Here is a 17,132-nt window from a genome sequence, read left to right on the forward strand (position 1 = left end):
TTTGCACAACCAAATGGAATGTACTGTGCCTCCTCTCTTCTGGCCATTTCAAAAAGTTGTTTTCTTTCTTGTTTTTATTTTTTGTGCTGTTTACTTGTATGTATATTGTGTACTATGTCTTGTCACCGTGGCAACGTAATTTTGATCTCTTTGTGTGTCTTGGCATGTGAAGAAATTGACAATAAAGCAGACTTTGACTTTTTGACTTTTCTTTTGCAGTCATCTATTGAGAACATTTATTCAAATCAAATTTTTACTTTTTAATCAAATTGTGATTCATTCGTTTGTATCCATCTGGGAATTCCAGGTATTTATCATGTGCTACATGAATTGTTGACAGCTTTCCTAACATAGTAGCTCATAATTACAAACACATATAAAGAAAAGTTGAAACAGTTAAGTTTCAACTTTGATGATTATAATTTAAATTCTATGTATGTACATATATATAATTTAAATTATAATTATAATAATTTACTAACTTATTTATATATGTAAATTCCTCACTCAACGGAAGCTCACGATGACGCTACCTGTGATGACATTAGTGATGTGCATTCCAGTTCATTTAGGTAAATTGAATATTTAGAATCAGTTCACTCAAAAGATTCGTTCAAACGACTCGTTCAATGCCGACACACTTTATCCCGACATTGATGTTTTAATTTTGTTTTTGTTGGCTTGTAGTTGATGGTGGTATTATATATTGAATGTGTTTGAGTTTGAATAAAAGGTTGAAAAAAAAACGTTATGCCGACATTTGTCAATTTTGGGGACATGTCTGATTTTTATGTTTTGATTGGCAAATACAAAAACAAGGAGTAAAACACCAGACAAGTTATAACTTAAATGTTTATTAAAATAATAATAATAATAATAATAATAATAATAATAATAATAATAATAATAATAATAATAATAATAATAATAATAATTATGCTTGAATTATCATTTTTCAAAATGACTCATTCAATAGTTTTGGTTTTGACCCATTCTATATATTTTTAAAGGGGGACGTCATCCTGCAATCGTCCAATCGCGCAACTCAGTGAGTTTGAGGTGGGCTTTTTTTTGTCTACCAATCAAATCTGGTTTCTTCTTCCGGTCTACCTAACATGGCTAACTCGCACCAGTAGCACTGGTAGCAATTTGAGGAGAGCCGTCAAGCTTTTGTCAAATTCACTAGCGGTATCATATTCCCTGGCCATTGTATTGCAGAGAATTGTTTATTGGAGCGTCTGTTGTTTCACTACTACAGCGGGTCGTTGGAGTTTCACGATAGGTGAGTGATGCAATGTTTTAGCTGTTAACTCGACTTTAAAGGGTTGATTGTTAAGTGTGGGGGCTGTAGCTCCGCTAGCCAGCAGGATCCAAAAGCCTAGTTTGCAATAGTTCGTTTTGGATGCTAATCCATTTCGGGACCGCTTCTCTAGTCCAGCAAAAGTCCCAAACAATTATTGACTGGTCTGAGTTAAAACTTTATCGTTTTGCCGTTAACACTATATATATAACACAAGTGCGTTTCAATGATACATTGGCTCACAAATTGACATAAGGTACTACAAGAAGAATACTGGACTGTTGCGCATATTGTTTTCGCGGATGACAACAAAAGGGTTTTTGATAACAAGCTGGCAGCTAGCCTACAGTGATGCTAACATTAGCTCACCTAGCCAGATGCCAATCGCTACGCAAACTGGGTGACTAACGGCTTTGCTGAGTCTACGGTTATTGTTCTTTTTTTTTTCCTTGCACCAAAGGGTGTTTGAGTACAGTATTTAACATTTTAAAAGTTGGTGCTAACGGGGAGTTCAATGCTGTGCTTGGAGTCTTTCAGGTCCCCCCCACCAGGTAGCTAGCGGTCGGCCTATATTCGGTGTTAGCTCTGGTCGTTGAAACTCGTAAACGTTTTTAGTTGTTGTTATTTTTAAACGCTCACCTGCAGGGTACATGATAATAATGTGTTAAATTGAGTAGGGATCGTGACGGAGGCACACTCCGCAAGCTAACTTAGTAGTTTCCCTAACTTAACGTAATGGTTAACTTAACGTAAGCTTATAGACAAGCTTTCCGTCAATGTATATTTTACGTTAACACTAGTATGCGTCTTTTTGTGTCCTCTATCCAGATAGACCTGGCTTCTCGTGACATTTTGGCCTTTGAGGGGGGCTCCACTGAGCAGGGGCCCAAACTGTAGCAATAGGGACCTTCATCTTGTTGACTGAGTCCTCTGGAGACTCCTGGGTTGTCCAGCCAAGATGTCCTCCATCTTGCCATTTACTCCTCCTGTGGTGAAGAGGCTTTTGGGCTGGAAGAAGTCAACCAACGGACCCGGTGGAGCGGGTGGCGGAGAACAGAATGGCCAGGAGGAGAAATGGTGCGAAAAGGCTGTAAAGAGTTTAGTGAAGAAGCTCAAGAAGACAGGACAGCTGGATGAGCTGGAGAAAGCTATAACCACGCAGAACTGCAACACTAAGTGTGTCACCATCCCCAGGTATGATGGCATCATTCAAGAATATGTAAAAGAAAAATGTAAAACTTTTGTTTACTGCTGTTCCTTGTGTCAACTTGCAACCTTGATGACCAGACTGGTGTTCAGTGGGAACACTGATAGGCTAGCAAAAACCATTTCAGATGTTTGTATGTCTCGAGATAACACCTCAGTTATCGCCTGAGAATTGTTCGAGACCTCACTCACTGTTGTCTTTGTAGAAGTACAGTGGCTGCCTTAGTGTGGATGAATTTCTTTTCTGCGACGTGTGACGTTTTTCATTTGTGTTCATTTGCTGTCTGTCATCAAAGTTGTAAATGCAAATGAAAAATTGTTGTTGATTGCCTGACTCGGACAAATAAAGCTAAAATGAGTAGATTTAAAAAAAAAAAAAAAAAATCATTGACACTTTTCTGTTTTTTTGGGGGGGGGGCAGCAATTGCTCAGAAATATGGGGACTGAGTTCACCAAATACGATAGAGCAGTGGGACACATCAGGCCTTTACAGCTATTCGGACCAAACAAGGTGAACATTCTCATCACTCAATGACCGACATTGTTTACATCATTGTCATGTGATAATTATTACAACAAATGATTTCATTATAATCACAACACGGTCTGATCTGTTATTAATTTCCTGTCCTCGCTTGTTTCCATCTTGTTCCTTTGTCATCCGTCTGCCCTCTAAGATCCCTTGATGGCCACTTGCAGGGGTCCCACAGGAAGGGGCTTCCCCATGTTATCTATTGCCGTTTGTGGCGGTGGCCGGATCTCCACAGCCACCATGAACTGCGTGCTATTGAGGCCTGTGAGTATGCCTTTCATCTCAAGAAGGATGAGGTCTGCATCAACCCCTACCATTATCAGAGGGTCGAGACTCCAGGTAAGATGGCTTTCATTTGTAACCCTTCAAACTTGCATAAAACAACTTATTTGTTCAATCTTTAAATTCTCCCTGGTTGGACCTGCTTTCTCCTCCCCCTCTAATGTCAGACAAATATTTCACAAATATTTTTTTAAATTTCAGGGGGAGTGAGACACATGCTTTTGTTTCAGAGGGCAGTTAATATTAAATTCCTGCAATTGTATTTTTGACTCCTTGGCCAGCTTTTAAAGTGGTCTGATACTGTGTTGGAGACACCTGGTCGAGACGATCAAGTGCATAAAAAAAAAAAAATCACCCTTGTTTGAAAGTATTCCTATCAAATGCAAACAAATTGATAGGCCAACATACATTTTGTACACGATTTTCCAGTGTGTAGTGTTGGTAAAAAGTCGGGCTACCAAATTTCTTACCAAGTTTCTTTTCCCCAAAAATGTACTATTTGTGAAATTCAAATTTGAAAACCTGAACTACATTTCAGTGGAGAATGTAAACGTATAAACTTCAACTTTGAAAATCACAGTGTGGTCAAACAAAATCAAACACAGGACCTAAAACTGTGTTTTTGGACAGCTCCAGCACAGTATATTTCATTCACAGGCAGAAAAGGTGTTGTATGTGTCCTCCGAGTTTATTTCCAATAAATACAAAGTTGTGTTAAACCTATACATGCCTTGTGACATGATGAAGGACAGTTGGATCCAATTTAATGTTACTACTTCGCAGTCCTTCTCAAACAGTGGGGCAGAAGCGCCGAGTGAGGCTAACAATGTGTGAGCCAAGTGATGGTGTGTTTTTCCACTAATAACAATTGTGTGTTAACATGTAAGCCAAATTTGATGATGCTTTAAGTTGAGACTAACTGAACTCTACGGAACTTGACTATTTCCCCACAGTTCTGCCTCCAGTTCTTGTGCCAAGACACTCTGAAATTCTGACAGAGTTGCCACCTCTGGATGACTACACTCATTCCATACCCGAGAACACAAACTTTCCTGCAGGAATTGATCCTCCAAATAACTACATACCAGGTACGCTTACTGTCGTATAACTTGAAGGAAGTCAGTAAATGAAGACCTAAATGAATTTGTGAATAAATGTGAATGAATAAAAGTGCATTCCTGGTTCGAGTCATGCTAGATACCATTTCATTGTTCTGCCATGCCCTCAATTGAACAGAAACGCCTCCGCCTGGTTACATCAGTGAGGATGGAGAGGCCAGTGATCAACAGATCAATCAAAGCATGGATACAGGTACCACAGACTCGGGTCTTAAGACACTGTTTGTTTGTTTGTTTGTTTGTTTGTTTGTTTGTTTGTTTTTCACTACTAGGGGCCACATTTCCTGACCAAATATATTGGAGGCGAAAAAAATCATTTTAGATATGTTCTGGTCCATGAATAGAAAAAGGCCCTGAATAACACAGGTCAACAGCATTTTTTTTACCAAACATGTCGTCACGTGTCCCTTAACATTTTATGCTGATATAAAAATAAATGACCTAAAAAGCGTACACAATATAGATTTGCATTGCAATGTTTTTTTTTGAGTAATTGCCCCCTATTGAAATGCATTGAGAAAATGTGGCACATTTTTGTAAACATATAGATGAAATCTTCAAAAAACGCTGGTATACTTCCAATATGGGTTCTCCACAAGAAAATTGAGGTCCGTGTCCCCCTGGCACTAACTCCGCCCTTCCATTAAGAAAAAATGTTTTGATATGACTCCACAACTTTTTTGAAAAATTATTCCTTGATCTATTTCACCCCATTTGGATGGTAGATAAAAAAACAGATCCTGGTTGGGGCAAAAATAATTATGAAAGTTTTGTGTCCCAAATAGGAGCTCATTGACCTGAGTCTTTTATTGTCATTGTGCATTAGTTGCTTTATTCTTTTTCCAGTTCTCTGTGATTTTTTGACTCTATTCTCATCTTTTTCATCACACATCTTACTACTTGTCTGCCACTTGTTGTTGCTTTTGTGAAACCAATCTTTAAATTTGATGTGCTTTTGCCAGGTTCTCCAGCAGAGATGTCTCCCAGCACTCTGTCACCTGTCAATCACAGTATGGGTAAGAAAGCAATTCATTGTAACTGAGGTTATCAAGGCATACACAATACATCATCTGAATGAGGATTACACTGTCTATCTCTATAGACCTGCAACCGGTGACTTACTCAGAACCGGCTTTTTGGTGCTCAATAGCCTACTATGAGCTAAACCAACGTGTTGGGGAGACCTTCCATGCCTCACAGCCCTCGTTGACTGTCGATGGATTTACAGATCCATCCAACTCTGAGCGATTCTGCTTAGGTCTGCTGTCTAATGTCAACAGAAATGCCACTGTAGAGATGACGCGAAGGCATATAGGTAAGAATCAATTATCTTCCAAAGGATAATGTGACATTGTTTGAAAAACAGTTTTACAAACTTGGATCACAATTTTGTGATTCTATGAGAATTGTGTTTTTGTTGTGTGATATACAGGAAGAGGTGTTAGACTCTACTACATTGGTGGAGAAGTGTTTGCTGAGTGTCTGAGTGATAGTGCCATCTTTGTCCAGAGTCCAAACTGCAATCAGCGGTATGGATGGCATCCAGCAACAGTGTGTAAAATTCCGCCAGGTAACATACCAAAGCTATCTGTCCTACTATCCTTTGCAGCATTTTAGCAAGTACTTTAGTTTCCATGTTAGTCAAAATGCAAGACATTTAACGAAACTTGCTGTTCAATGCGTACCGTTGTATCTTCTTAGATCTTCTGCAATTCTTATTAAATTTTTAAACAGCACAGCGATTTCTTCTGTAATTGAAACACCCCTAAATTTTTCCATGGATTTTGAGGGTCACTGGAACACATTAATTCTATTACAATGTAATTGATTTGATAGATGCATATTGCGGAACAGAAAAAAAATCTCAATTTTCTCACAAATGTACTGTTAGTAAATCAAGTCTTGCTTGATAAGTTAGTTTCTTGTCATCAATCACAAAAGAAAAGTGTTTGTTTTCCCATGTCACAAACTCTTGTCCATTTACTTTCCCTCTGTACCTCTTCTTCACCCCCCACTCAGGTTGTAATTTAAAAATCTTTAACAATCAAGAATTTGCAGCTCTGCTAGCCCAGTCTGTTAACCAGGGCTTTGAAGCGGTGTACCAACTCACTCGGATGTGTACCATCCGTATGAGCTTCGTCAAAGGCTGGGGAGCAGAGTACAGGTGATCCTATCACTTTACGTGTCAATCAATAGAAGCTGTTGAAAGGAGCACATTGAGAGAATTCTAACTGTTTGTTGACATAATGTGGTAATCTATATTTTACCTTCAAATCAATCAGTAACCAGTTCCACACTGATGTATCCATACAGTATTTCTAGTTTGATATCTGAAAATGTGTGAAAAGTTTGAACCCAAGTATCCACACGGTAGTTTGATTCATTATTTTTATTTGTTTGTTTCACAGAAGGCAGACGGTTACGAGCACTCCGTGCTGGATCGAGTTACATTTGAATGGTCCTCTACAGTGGCTAGACAAGGTCTTGACCCAGATGGGTTCCCCGTCTGCACGCTGCTCCAGTATGTCTTAAAACAAGGATGAAACGCCACACTCCTTGAAAGAAAATGGTTACAAAGATCAAATTTCAATTGAGTCCCATCTTAGAAATCCCAGCAAAACAATTTGTGTTCATTGCATAGTATTTGTTCCCCTTCTCCACAGAGCTCAATACGACATGCACACTCCCCTAGAAACAGAAGAATTTGGCACTTTGTTAGTCATCTTTCATGCACCTTGTTCAACTGCTTCTTCCCAAATCGTGTATTACATCTATTTGAGGTACAAATACAATGTAAACTATTCTTGTCCAGGAAGTAGGCGAAATACCAAAAATGTTAGAATATTTTTCACTCCATGGCTTGTGTGTTAAGATATTTGCTCTGGACCTTCTCTCAAGTATTGTTCTGAGCATGTGTTTTCATTTCTCAAAGAAATATTGCCCATGTTTTGTCAGGGTTCAGGGAGCTTATTGAAGGTAGCCATGGAGTGGAACCTTTTTTTAAAACAAAAAAATAATGAAATCAACCTCACTGTATGCTAGACTTGAATCCCCTACCCCCTTTTTTTTTTCTTCTTCTTTTTTAAACTTGTGTCGTTATAAGACATACTACTTAACTGACAAATAGGAATGTTGGTTTAAAAATCCCAAACCTTAAACAAACTGAAAGTTCAGTGTGTTTGTTAATTTCTTTGTCATTATATGGCAGTATTTGTCCATGGTGAAGTTCACTCGCATCCCAACATCCAGCCTGGTTTACAAATGAGGCTTTGAGGGTTGCACTTGGCAGGGACCAGAGAATATCAGCTATTAGCAAGAGCTTCTTTTGTCTCACTTTCCAAGAGGCATTTAATCGTCACATCAGGATCAATTGAAATTATCAATGAGTATTCATCATTGGTTTTAGCCTATATCCCAATTGTTTTGCTACTTCTTTGTATTCTCATGTATTTTTATATATATGAATCTATGTAAAATGTTCTGTCATAGAGTGATATTTTCAAAAACACAGCTGCCAGCAAAACTAACCTGGGGGCCGAGGATCATTCCTTCATTTGGCCTGAAAGGTTCAGCTGACATTAATTTCCTTCCATCTGTGACTCCTTGCTTCAGTGGAAAAAAAGTATTTGCTACTTTGCAATGGCCCCTTCCTTCATCTCTTTACAACGACCACGATATTAGCCTTTTTGTGCTTCATCAAGATTTAATGTCAGCTAGCTTTCGAAGTGTTCTCAAAACATGGGAGATTGCTTTTCTTTCTTCCCAAAGAAAAGTGCTAATGTGCCCCCCTCACTGGGACTGTTGGTGTTAAGTGTATTGTATTTGTTCTGTCTATAAAATATAGTAAAACAATACTTATGTGCTCTTCCTTTATTGTCCATAAGTATGTTGCTGGTGCAAGTTTGACATGTGCCCTTCCCTCTTAATGTAAATGTGTTCACTTTGAGGCACTAGCGATTGTACTTGAAGTGAACCTAGGGACATTTGGATTTGGGGAAATTAACCATGTTTTAGGAGGGACCAGTGTTACATCATTTTGTCTTTGGCCACCAACATATGAATGTGAAACCGTACCTTTCAGAAACTGATGTGGACCATGCATACAGACGCACAATAGTAGAACGTGTGTATTTAACAGTTATCTTTTTGCAAAGCAGTCATTACAGTAGATGTTGCAGTTTTACCAGTAGAGGGCGGTATTATTAGAGCTTTTTTCCACCCCTTGACCATAAGCTTCTCAGGCGTGGGGCATATTATGCAGACTTAATAAAACACTAATAATAAATATTTTTATTCTCATGACTCATGTTTTTGACTTATAGTTTTATGTTGGGTTTTCTGTGGTCGAACAAATTTGGAAAATCATTTTCGGGTTTTTTATTTAATCGCATTTTTAGTGGGACCCACTTAAAAATATTTATACCTAACAGTCAATAAATTTATTCCCATAGTTATTTTGATAAACAATTTGTATTGTAAATAATTTAGCGCTACCTCAGCTTTGTTTCTCCCTCGTATTAATACGCAAATAATTTGTAATATGGACAATTTAACGCTCACGAAGCTTAGTTTTTCCCTCCCAGGCTGCCATAGCATACGTCAGACGTAAATTGCTCTTGCTAACTGTTCATTGAGGGAACATGGCATTTACTCTTTACTCACTGATCCAAGCAGCAATTCTCTGCGTGAATGCCGTAGCAGTACTGCACGAAGAACGTTTTCTGAGTAGAAGTAAGTTATGATGACTACATTGCCTTCAGTATACGGAAACGTTATTGTTTTGTCGTTGATACGGTTAATGTTAGCTACCTTGCCAACGGCAAGAAGTAATGCTGCTTGACCCAGGTTGAAATAACCTTTCCAGTGACGGGATAGTAAGAAACGTTCACTATTAAAACGTTTTAGTTTTTCTCCTCGATTCAAGCGACTTCGAATTTAGATTCATACAATCATTACGTGAACGTTTGCGCTTGAATGAATGACAGGTGCAAGATTGTTGTTACCGTGTTGTGTAGATGTCTTATTTTGTTTTTGTCGACTTGTAGTTGATGGTGTTATTATACCTAATGTGTTTGTGTTGGAATAAAAGGTTGATCTAGAATTAAAAATATTTGTTGTGTGTAGTTGGATGGGGCGTGGACCAGGGCGTTGGAGGATTTGGTGATGAACCAGGCATCAAAGTTCAGATGATGACGCTGATTCGCTCTGTGCGTACCGTCATGAGAGGTGAGCCCCAACCACATTTTGCCAGGAAAACCTGTTCAAGGGATGCATGGAGCATTTCAACACAAGTCCATTGACACATATTTGTCTTGCCATCGCAGTGCCTTTGATTGCAGTGAATTCAGTGTGTATCGTTTTGTTGCTGCTGTTTGGATGAAGAAAACGAATGGAAAAGCCCATTTACCTCCAATTTCACAACCTCAGGAAGCTGTGGACTTAACAGAACATTTAATATCGGTAGGGTGACAATGATCGATAATTATGTAAGTAAGCCATGCCTTTTCTGCAGTGGTTTAACACTCTCTTCTGTAGTGAATTTCACTTTAAGATGAACACAATTGTCTAAAAGGTTTAGTTTGATCAATGTAAATTAAATATGAAATCCTTTATAGTCTTGTAAACGTGCTTCATAATAAAGAATTTATGTGACGCCATCCTGAATTTCTTTCTGCCTTTTAGTTCTGTTTTGTCCTATTGTGGCTACCATACTTGAGTCACCCGACCACAACTTCCTGTTACAAACAAGACTGAAGGTTTTGTATTTGTTAAGCTGAATGTAAATAAAATAAAATGATGAGAAGCCTTCAGAATTATATTTTGGCCTTGCTATCTGTACCCTGCATTTATTTCGTCTATGTGCACATCTACTGTTCTCATAAATTACTGAAAACAAATACACTCTGCTGGGAGAGACTTCCAAAACTTTCCTACCTGTTTCTGAAATATGTGACCAAAGCTCTTATTTGGAGAAAGGGCTGCTTGTACAAGCCAAGCCCAAAGAAGGGATGTGACGTATTTTACGCCGTCTCCAACTGCAGGTAAGATCATATACTGTCTGTTCGCAATGCTTCCGTGGAGCATCAGACTGATGATCGTTTTTTCAGAATGGACACAGCGCTTCTGAGGAGGTTTTGCGGTGCTACCGGTTATGGTTGGGACTATCCAGACAGCGAATACAGAGACATTCCTCTCTGCTTCCCTGAGGTTCTGTGCCGCACACTTTTGCTCATGGCCATTACTGATCACAACTTCCGGCTGAGCCCAGTTGGTAAGTTTATTATTCCCCGATGAACTCCTACAGAAGATTTACACGTGTTGCAAATATTTGCGTATTTTTTTTAGTTTTAGTTTAGTTACTTTGCGTAAGTTTGTTTTAACATCTATGCTTCCCTACCAGTGTAAACAATGTTATTTTGATTAATAAGAATAATAAAACATGTAATCTTAATGCATATAATATTAATACATCAATCAAGTGGCAAACCCCCATCATTTTTGCCCATTTTAGGGTGCGGGTGAGTTGCTGATAATGTAAGGCACTGGTGTCAAACCCAAGGCCCAGATACGGCCCGCCGCATAATTATATGTAGCCAGCGAAGACAAATTGTGCATCAAATTCGTGTGTCAATTCTAGAATTGACACAAAAAGGAGAAAGAGCACAAACTGCATCCAAATCAGCCAGCGGAGGTGAATCACGGGCAACAGCATAGAAATTTGTTTTTAATCGTTTCTTGAATGCTTCTACCGAGGTTGTAGCTCTGATATCTATGAGTAGGACATTCCAAAGCTCTTTTATTATGACATTGCAGTGTTTTCTTTTGTATGTTTGATATTTTACCAATGTTATTTGTCTGAATGACTTTTTCAGGTCTGGTTTGTGTGCGCCAGAGCATAAAAACCCATCAGCCAGTTGATGAGTTGAAGAAAGGTCCCTTTACGTTGCAAGTTCAAGTCCTCGTGTACAGAACTTTGGATGTCGGTGTGGAAGTGGATGTCTTGCTGTCTGCCACTTCCCGTTCCAAGAGTCTTGTGTGGGAGAGCATCTTAACACTGATGTCCAAGAACAAGTACCAACAAGCCAAAAATGAGAGTGAGCATCTCTGTTTTTTGTAAATGTCTTGTTTTCACGTTCAAAATTTCCAACGTTAGAAACTGCCCTTAAGCAGCATGGTAAACTAGTGGCTAAGCTTCCTTGTAGTTCTGTGGTTTGGGTTATGAAGGTCTTCTCTGACTACTTCCTCGCACATTACAAAATAAGGGTCAAGACTCTAAATGACCTATCCTGTGTAGGCATCAAAGTACAATTGACTTGACGATCAATCCAGGGTGTACCGCCGCATCTCTCCCAAAGCCAACAGGGATTGGCTGCCACTTGATGAGGTCTTGACACTCACCCTGTGATTGGCTGGCGATGGCCTAAGGTGGTCCACTTTCTGCTCCATAAATTCATCTTGGTACTGTGTACAGATAGCTCTGAATATAGAACTATGGTTCTGTTGCTAGCCACCCCAAAATCCAGAAAGATCTCTTGACTTCATCACCTAGAACTGTAAAGCATATCGCTGCAGACCTTGCTGGGAAAAAAATTAAGTAAGAGATGCCTAGTATAGCAGATTTTAAAGATGCATGGATGGCTGTTAAAAAACTGTGTAGATGAATTTTCTAATGTCCCTATTTTTAATGAAAATCTAGCTGAAATAATTTTGCATCCATTTACATCAGGAATTAATTGTCCTATAGTTAGTTGTGATGTCGCAGATCCTCAACAGACTCATTATTGTTTTTATAGTGAAAAAGTATTTTTGTGTAAAAACACCAATATGTAAATTCTCTTTTGACTCAAGTACTAATCACAGCAACCTGAGTGGAATCTTTTTGTGTGCAGTTGCAATGGCCGCTCAAATGGATGAAGCTGCGCTCCAGCACGCCAAACAAGTGGATCTCAGAGTTCCCTTAAGTGCTAGTCCACTGTGTGCCTGGTCCTTCTTGGACTATTGGTTCTTCTATCTGCCAGCCAGTCTGTTTGGCTTCAAGTTGCGGACCATCTCAAGTCTGTGGATGTTGTCTGTCTGCTTGGCTGAAATAGAGAAGCACAATGGTAACTTAACATCAACTGAGTTTGTGGTTGAGTTCGAAGTTATAATGGCTTTGTAGCACTTATAGGTTGGATTTGTTTCTTTGCTTTTTTTCTGCATCACCAGTGTTTGGAGTCATCACATCTCCACTGAACATCATGGCCCATTTTGAGGATTGTTTGTTGGCACCAAGCAAAGTGACTCTTTCATTCACGAGATGTCAGTCATCTACCCAAGACCTCAGCTTCCAAATGCAGCAACACGGAGGCAGCAAGATTCACTTAGCAGGAATGATATCCAGGACCTGACTGAAACAGGAAATAGTCATATCCCCAAATATATGTTGGAACTTTTCTTCTCTCCTATTTTAGTGTGTGCTGCATCATGAAAATAAAGCAACTGTCTTCACCATGGTCGATAGATGTTCTAAATCGGTCTGATTCGTAGCTTTGGAAACCTATGAGCATAATTATAATATTTATTCATTGGCAGTGTCAGTCACATTTTTCCCCCGAGATATTTTTACATTTGACCATAAACTGCAGCCTACTTCTCTACTTCAGGCCTCATTCCATGTCAGATGGGAGGCATTTCAATATTTGATCTCATAAAGCTGCTTGAATTTTTCATGTACTATGTAAGAGACTGTCGTCCTTTATAATTTAGTGAAACACCTTCACTCAGTAGAACAGAAATAAATGGATTTTCATGCTTCCCTGCACTGTTCCAACATTTCTTGAAATTATTATTTACTAGAGTGTATCACAAATATTGTGTTGTTTTACAATACAGGAACCAGATGAAGGAAGGATTAACTCGGGCGGGGCAGTGGCAGATGAGAACTGCGTCTTCTAACTACAGGCAATTCTCTGCCAGGTTTGAAAGAAAGGGTGGAATCATGAACAGCTACAGTTTTTGTTGTCACCATCACTGGATCCAACAGAGATAGGGGTCACTTCCAACAACTTGGAAAATACCAACAGATTAACCCCTTAAGAAACGTGCTCCTATAGTTGTGGACTCTTTGCAAATGTGGGTAATTATTAGATATGTCAATATTCACCCTGATTTTATCCAACAATATTTCTAATTCACTAGTTGTCCTTTATTTGCATTGCAACTGATCATCCGTCAACCATTGGAGCATCCTGCTATGACAGTGAGGGAGCCATGCTAAGTGATGTTGGATCAAATGAGGGCGGGTACAGACAATCTCTGTTGCCGAGACCAGAAAGTGATTTTCATTATTTGCACTGCAAGAGCTGCACACCGCACCCTGCTGAGCCAGGTGAGTTTCTTATTTTTGAATTTATGATTTATTTTTTTGAAAGGAGGCTACAAATACAGCTGGGAAGTGTTTAAGGTCAGATGTGAGGGTTTTTATTATGTTGCTATTCACAAATGTATTTAGCATAAAAAAAAAACTAGATTTCAAAAGATCATAATTTCCTGAATTGATTTTAAAACTTTGTAATATTTGAAATCTGATCTGTTGTTGTGTTTCTCAAATTGCGGTGCGTATGGCAATTGTATTGAAGTCATGTTCTAATGCTGCTTCATGAATGATTTTGTCCAAGTTGTGATAGATTTTGCTGAATAAGAGGATTTTGTAAGAGCTTTTTGCTGTGCTACACAAGATCAAGATGTTGATTATTTCAAATATAATTTGCTAGATATATTACCACTGTGAAATGAAGATTTCATGCCTTGGTACTAGCAAAGCTTCTTGCATTCATCCCTAAAACAAAAACAGACCTGGTGAATTCAAACTGATGAAGTGTTCTATCAAGTGCATTGAAATCCTTTTTATCTTTTAGCTATTGTCGCCATTGTTGCTCAGCCCTAACCACAAGGTAGAGATGGGCAGGCTTTAACATGCACATGGTTGTTATTATTTATTCATAGAGTCCTGATTCTGTCATGGTTATGAATCAGTCAAGTGAACGAAGGTCAGTGTGTGGTGCTACGTCACAGAATGCTATGCTTTTTGCATACTCAATGGAATGGTCTTTTGTTAAATGTAAGCCCAAAAATGTTTGTGTTTATGGCTGGAACAACCGTCTCCATTATTTCGCTCTTTCGAGTCTCCATTTTCAAAGAAGTCATCCTCAGGGAGCTATGTTATTTTTGCTTCTCTTAAGAGTACTACTGCCATTTATTTATTCAGTGAGGCCAGATGTAAAAGACAGTTTGTTCTGCTTAAAATGTCCTTGTGAGGACTACTGTGATCATAAAATAACACAAGAAATGCCCAAGGCACGAGAGATTATTGTATTGTATTACAATCCAGTACAATATAATACTTTATCCATATAGCTGCAGCTGTAATAAAGTGCATCACATATATTAATGGGACAACCACAATGACAGTGAAAACAGTTAATTGAAATACAAATGCCAAAGACTAAAAAAAATCAAACGAGTTTTAAAAAATGGACAGTGAGTGGGCTCGCCTAACATCCAAGGGGAGGTCATTTCAGAGGGAAGGACCGGCAACAGAAAAAGCCCGATCCCCTCTGACGTGCCGCTTATTATTATTGTATTGTTTTTATTGTACTTAAGAGTTATTCATTTAAAACGTGATTATGTTCTGGACTTTGCGTCAGAGTAGAACAGCACTATTAAGATCTGTTTGCCCTAACAATGGATAAATTTTGTTTTAAAAATATATTACCACCTCAAACTTTTGTATATACACATATTTTAATTATTTTAAACCGTATCGGCACATTGAATATTATCTTTAGAGTGAAAGGATGTTTGACGGTATTTTTATATCTCAGTTGCACATGTTGGAAAGTTACAAAAATTTACATAAATGAAAAAAAAATCACCTGTTTTTTTTTTTTTGTATTGCTATCATTAATTTGACTCATTTTCTAACTTTTTGCAGCGTAAAGTCGCTCAAAAAGTACATGAAGACACTCGGAAAAGGTGCGTCTCCCAGCAATCCCGTCTCTTCGCCAACAGGGCGCAGCATTGTCCAAGTGTACCATGACGACCAGAAGGTGGCTTTTAAAATGCAATATGAAAATGGCCACGCTGAAGACAATGGCTCTTCCGCCACGAGGGAGCAGATCACAAACGAAGACAATACATCATGCAATGAGCAAAAATTATGTATGAGGGATGCCAGCTCTCAACAGATCTCCATGTGGACTGTGAATTCCAGCACACCGGCCTATTCAGGTCCAGAAGACAATTCCACAGACCCACCCGAGACCTTGACAGAGACCTCCACTCTGAACTTTGTTGACGGGCACACCTTGGAGGGTCAAGGAGAGAATCATACTCTCCATGAGGTAGCAATGGTTTACCTGAGAGAGTTTGTGCTTATAGATGATGACGATGATGGAGACATGTCACTGAGAGAGAAAACAGTCAACAACTTGACTGTCATGGATGGGAAAGCTGCAGACCTGGTGTGTGGGAGATTGGTTAACACTTGCAGCGTTTATGGATTTCAAAGTAAGGGTGACTTGTCGTCGCCGGAAGATCCGCTTCCTGAGCCCGGGCCTTCGCGTGGAAATCAACACTGCTGCGCCTGCGCTATCTTATGACAGGATCTGGAGTTGCACTGTGAAGTCACCCTTAGTGCCGTGGTTCTGAAGCACTCGGCTCGGGTACAAATTTACTAATTGACGGAACAAGAGCCCAACTTTTTGTACACACAAATTTTGTAATGTAATCCGAATAAAGATATTGTTGTTTTAATCACAAGGAATCTATGCCAGAATCTCTCTGGTGGGGTAAAAAGCTGTAACATCTGTATTGTAGATTTTGCAGAAGAATTTTCAAATGCAAACAGATGTAAACTCATGTATAACTTTGATACTTTGAAAATGTGCATGTTCATCAAACAGCATTTTGTCAGCACACATCAGGCGGTGATAACATATGCGTACTGTATGTATAAATATGACAATAGCCTAAATGTATCTGGGCAATACTGTCTTGCTAAAATAACGTTTTGGTGAAGCAGAAAAAAATAGGTTAACCTTGAATCTGTACAGCACAATTCCTGCTTTCGCTCATTTATTACCGACATACATTTTCACTTCACCAATTATTGTATGTTTTAGTGAGGTTTTTTTTCAACAATGCTCTTTCACTAGTAGGCAGTAAGCTCGGGTGTACAATACACTCTCACATGTGTGGTCTTCGCAAATAAGGATGACAAAAAATTATGAATCTGCATATCAGCCTGTGAATTCACCATCGATCCATCTGTCCATTCAACCATCCAACCAGGCTTCTTTCATGTTTTTTAAATAAATAATTTTGTTGAGCCGCAATTCAAACTTAACGACAGATTTTCATAGGTATTTTTCATTAAACTTTCATTACTTGTCATTTTTGTCAAATTCAAATTATTTCTGTGACTACTGTTTGATTTGTATTTTCTGACAGGTTACCAACAATATATATCTTGCAACATGCAAATATAGTATATAAAATAAAAAAATACATACAAAATAAATAAATAACAGGAAAATATATAAATAATAGAGACAAAAATGCAAGATAAAGTTTTTTTACCTTATAAATTGAATTTATTTTCAAAAGTGAGATTCAAGAGTTCAAGAGTTTTTTTTTTTTCGCCATGTTTGAGCGT

At 38.6% G+C, this 17,132-nt stretch overlaps 3 protein-coding genes across 4 annotated transcripts; all 3 read left to right on the plus strand.

Annotated features, from left to right (window-relative positions):
- The first annotated feature begins 1,089 nt into the window (after nt 1-1,089).
- On the plus strand, nt 1,090-8,292 carry LOC148398296 (SMAD family member 2). Of its 2 annotated transcripts, none has more exons than XM_088377225.1 (11): nt 1,090-1,282; nt 2,129-2,494; nt 2,928-3,017; nt 3,184-3,377; nt 4,274-4,408; nt 4,557-4,631; nt 5,401-5,454; nt 5,541-5,753; nt 5,871-6,008; nt 6,458-6,602; nt 6,847-8,292. In XM_088377225.1, exons 2-11 carry the CDS (start codon nt 2,259-2,261, stop codon nt 6,968-6,970), a joined length of 1,404 nt encoding a protein of 467 aa, XP_088233351.1. In that variant the 5' UTR covers nt 1,090-1,282; nt 2,129-2,258; the 3' UTR covers nt 6,971-8,292. The 2 variants fall into 2 exon arrangements, with proteins under 2 accessions (XP_088233351.1, XP_088233352.1); XM_088377226.1 differs by having other exon boundaries at nt 2,133-2,494.
- A 710-nt stretch (nt 8,293-9,002) lies between these two features.
- Nucleotides 9,003-10,102, plus strand: LOC148398297 (immediate early response 3-interacting protein 1). The gene is made up of 3 exons (XM_088377253.1): nt 9,003-9,169; nt 9,563-9,664; nt 9,763-10,102. Exons 1-3 carry the CDS (start codon nt 9,079-9,081, stop codon nt 9,816-9,818), a joined length of 249 nt encoding a protein of 82 aa, XP_088233379.1. The 5' UTR covers nt 9,003-9,078; the 3' UTR covers nt 9,819-10,102.
- Nucleotides 10,103-10,231: 129 nt separating this feature from the next.
- Nucleotides 10,232-13,236, plus strand: LOC148398298 (uncharacterized). The gene is made up of 5 exons (XM_088377243.1): nt 10,232-10,479; nt 10,546-10,709; nt 11,311-11,532; nt 12,328-12,540; nt 12,644-13,236. The coding sequence occupies exons 1-5, from the start codon at nt 10,232-10,234 to the stop codon at nt 12,823-12,825; spliced, it is 1,029 nt and encodes a 342-aa protein (XP_088233369.1). The 3' UTR covers nt 12,826-13,236.
- Nucleotides 13,237-17,132: the final 3,896 nt, after the last annotated feature.

This window comes from Syngnathus floridae, chromosome 5, assembly GCF_059516105.1.
Source record: "Syngnathus floridae isolate MCC-2025c chromosome 5, RoL_Sflo_1.0, whole genome shotgun sequence".
Lineage (NCBI taxonomy): Eukaryota > Metazoa > Chordata > Actinopteri > Syngnathiformes > Syngnathidae > Syngnathus > Syngnathus floridae.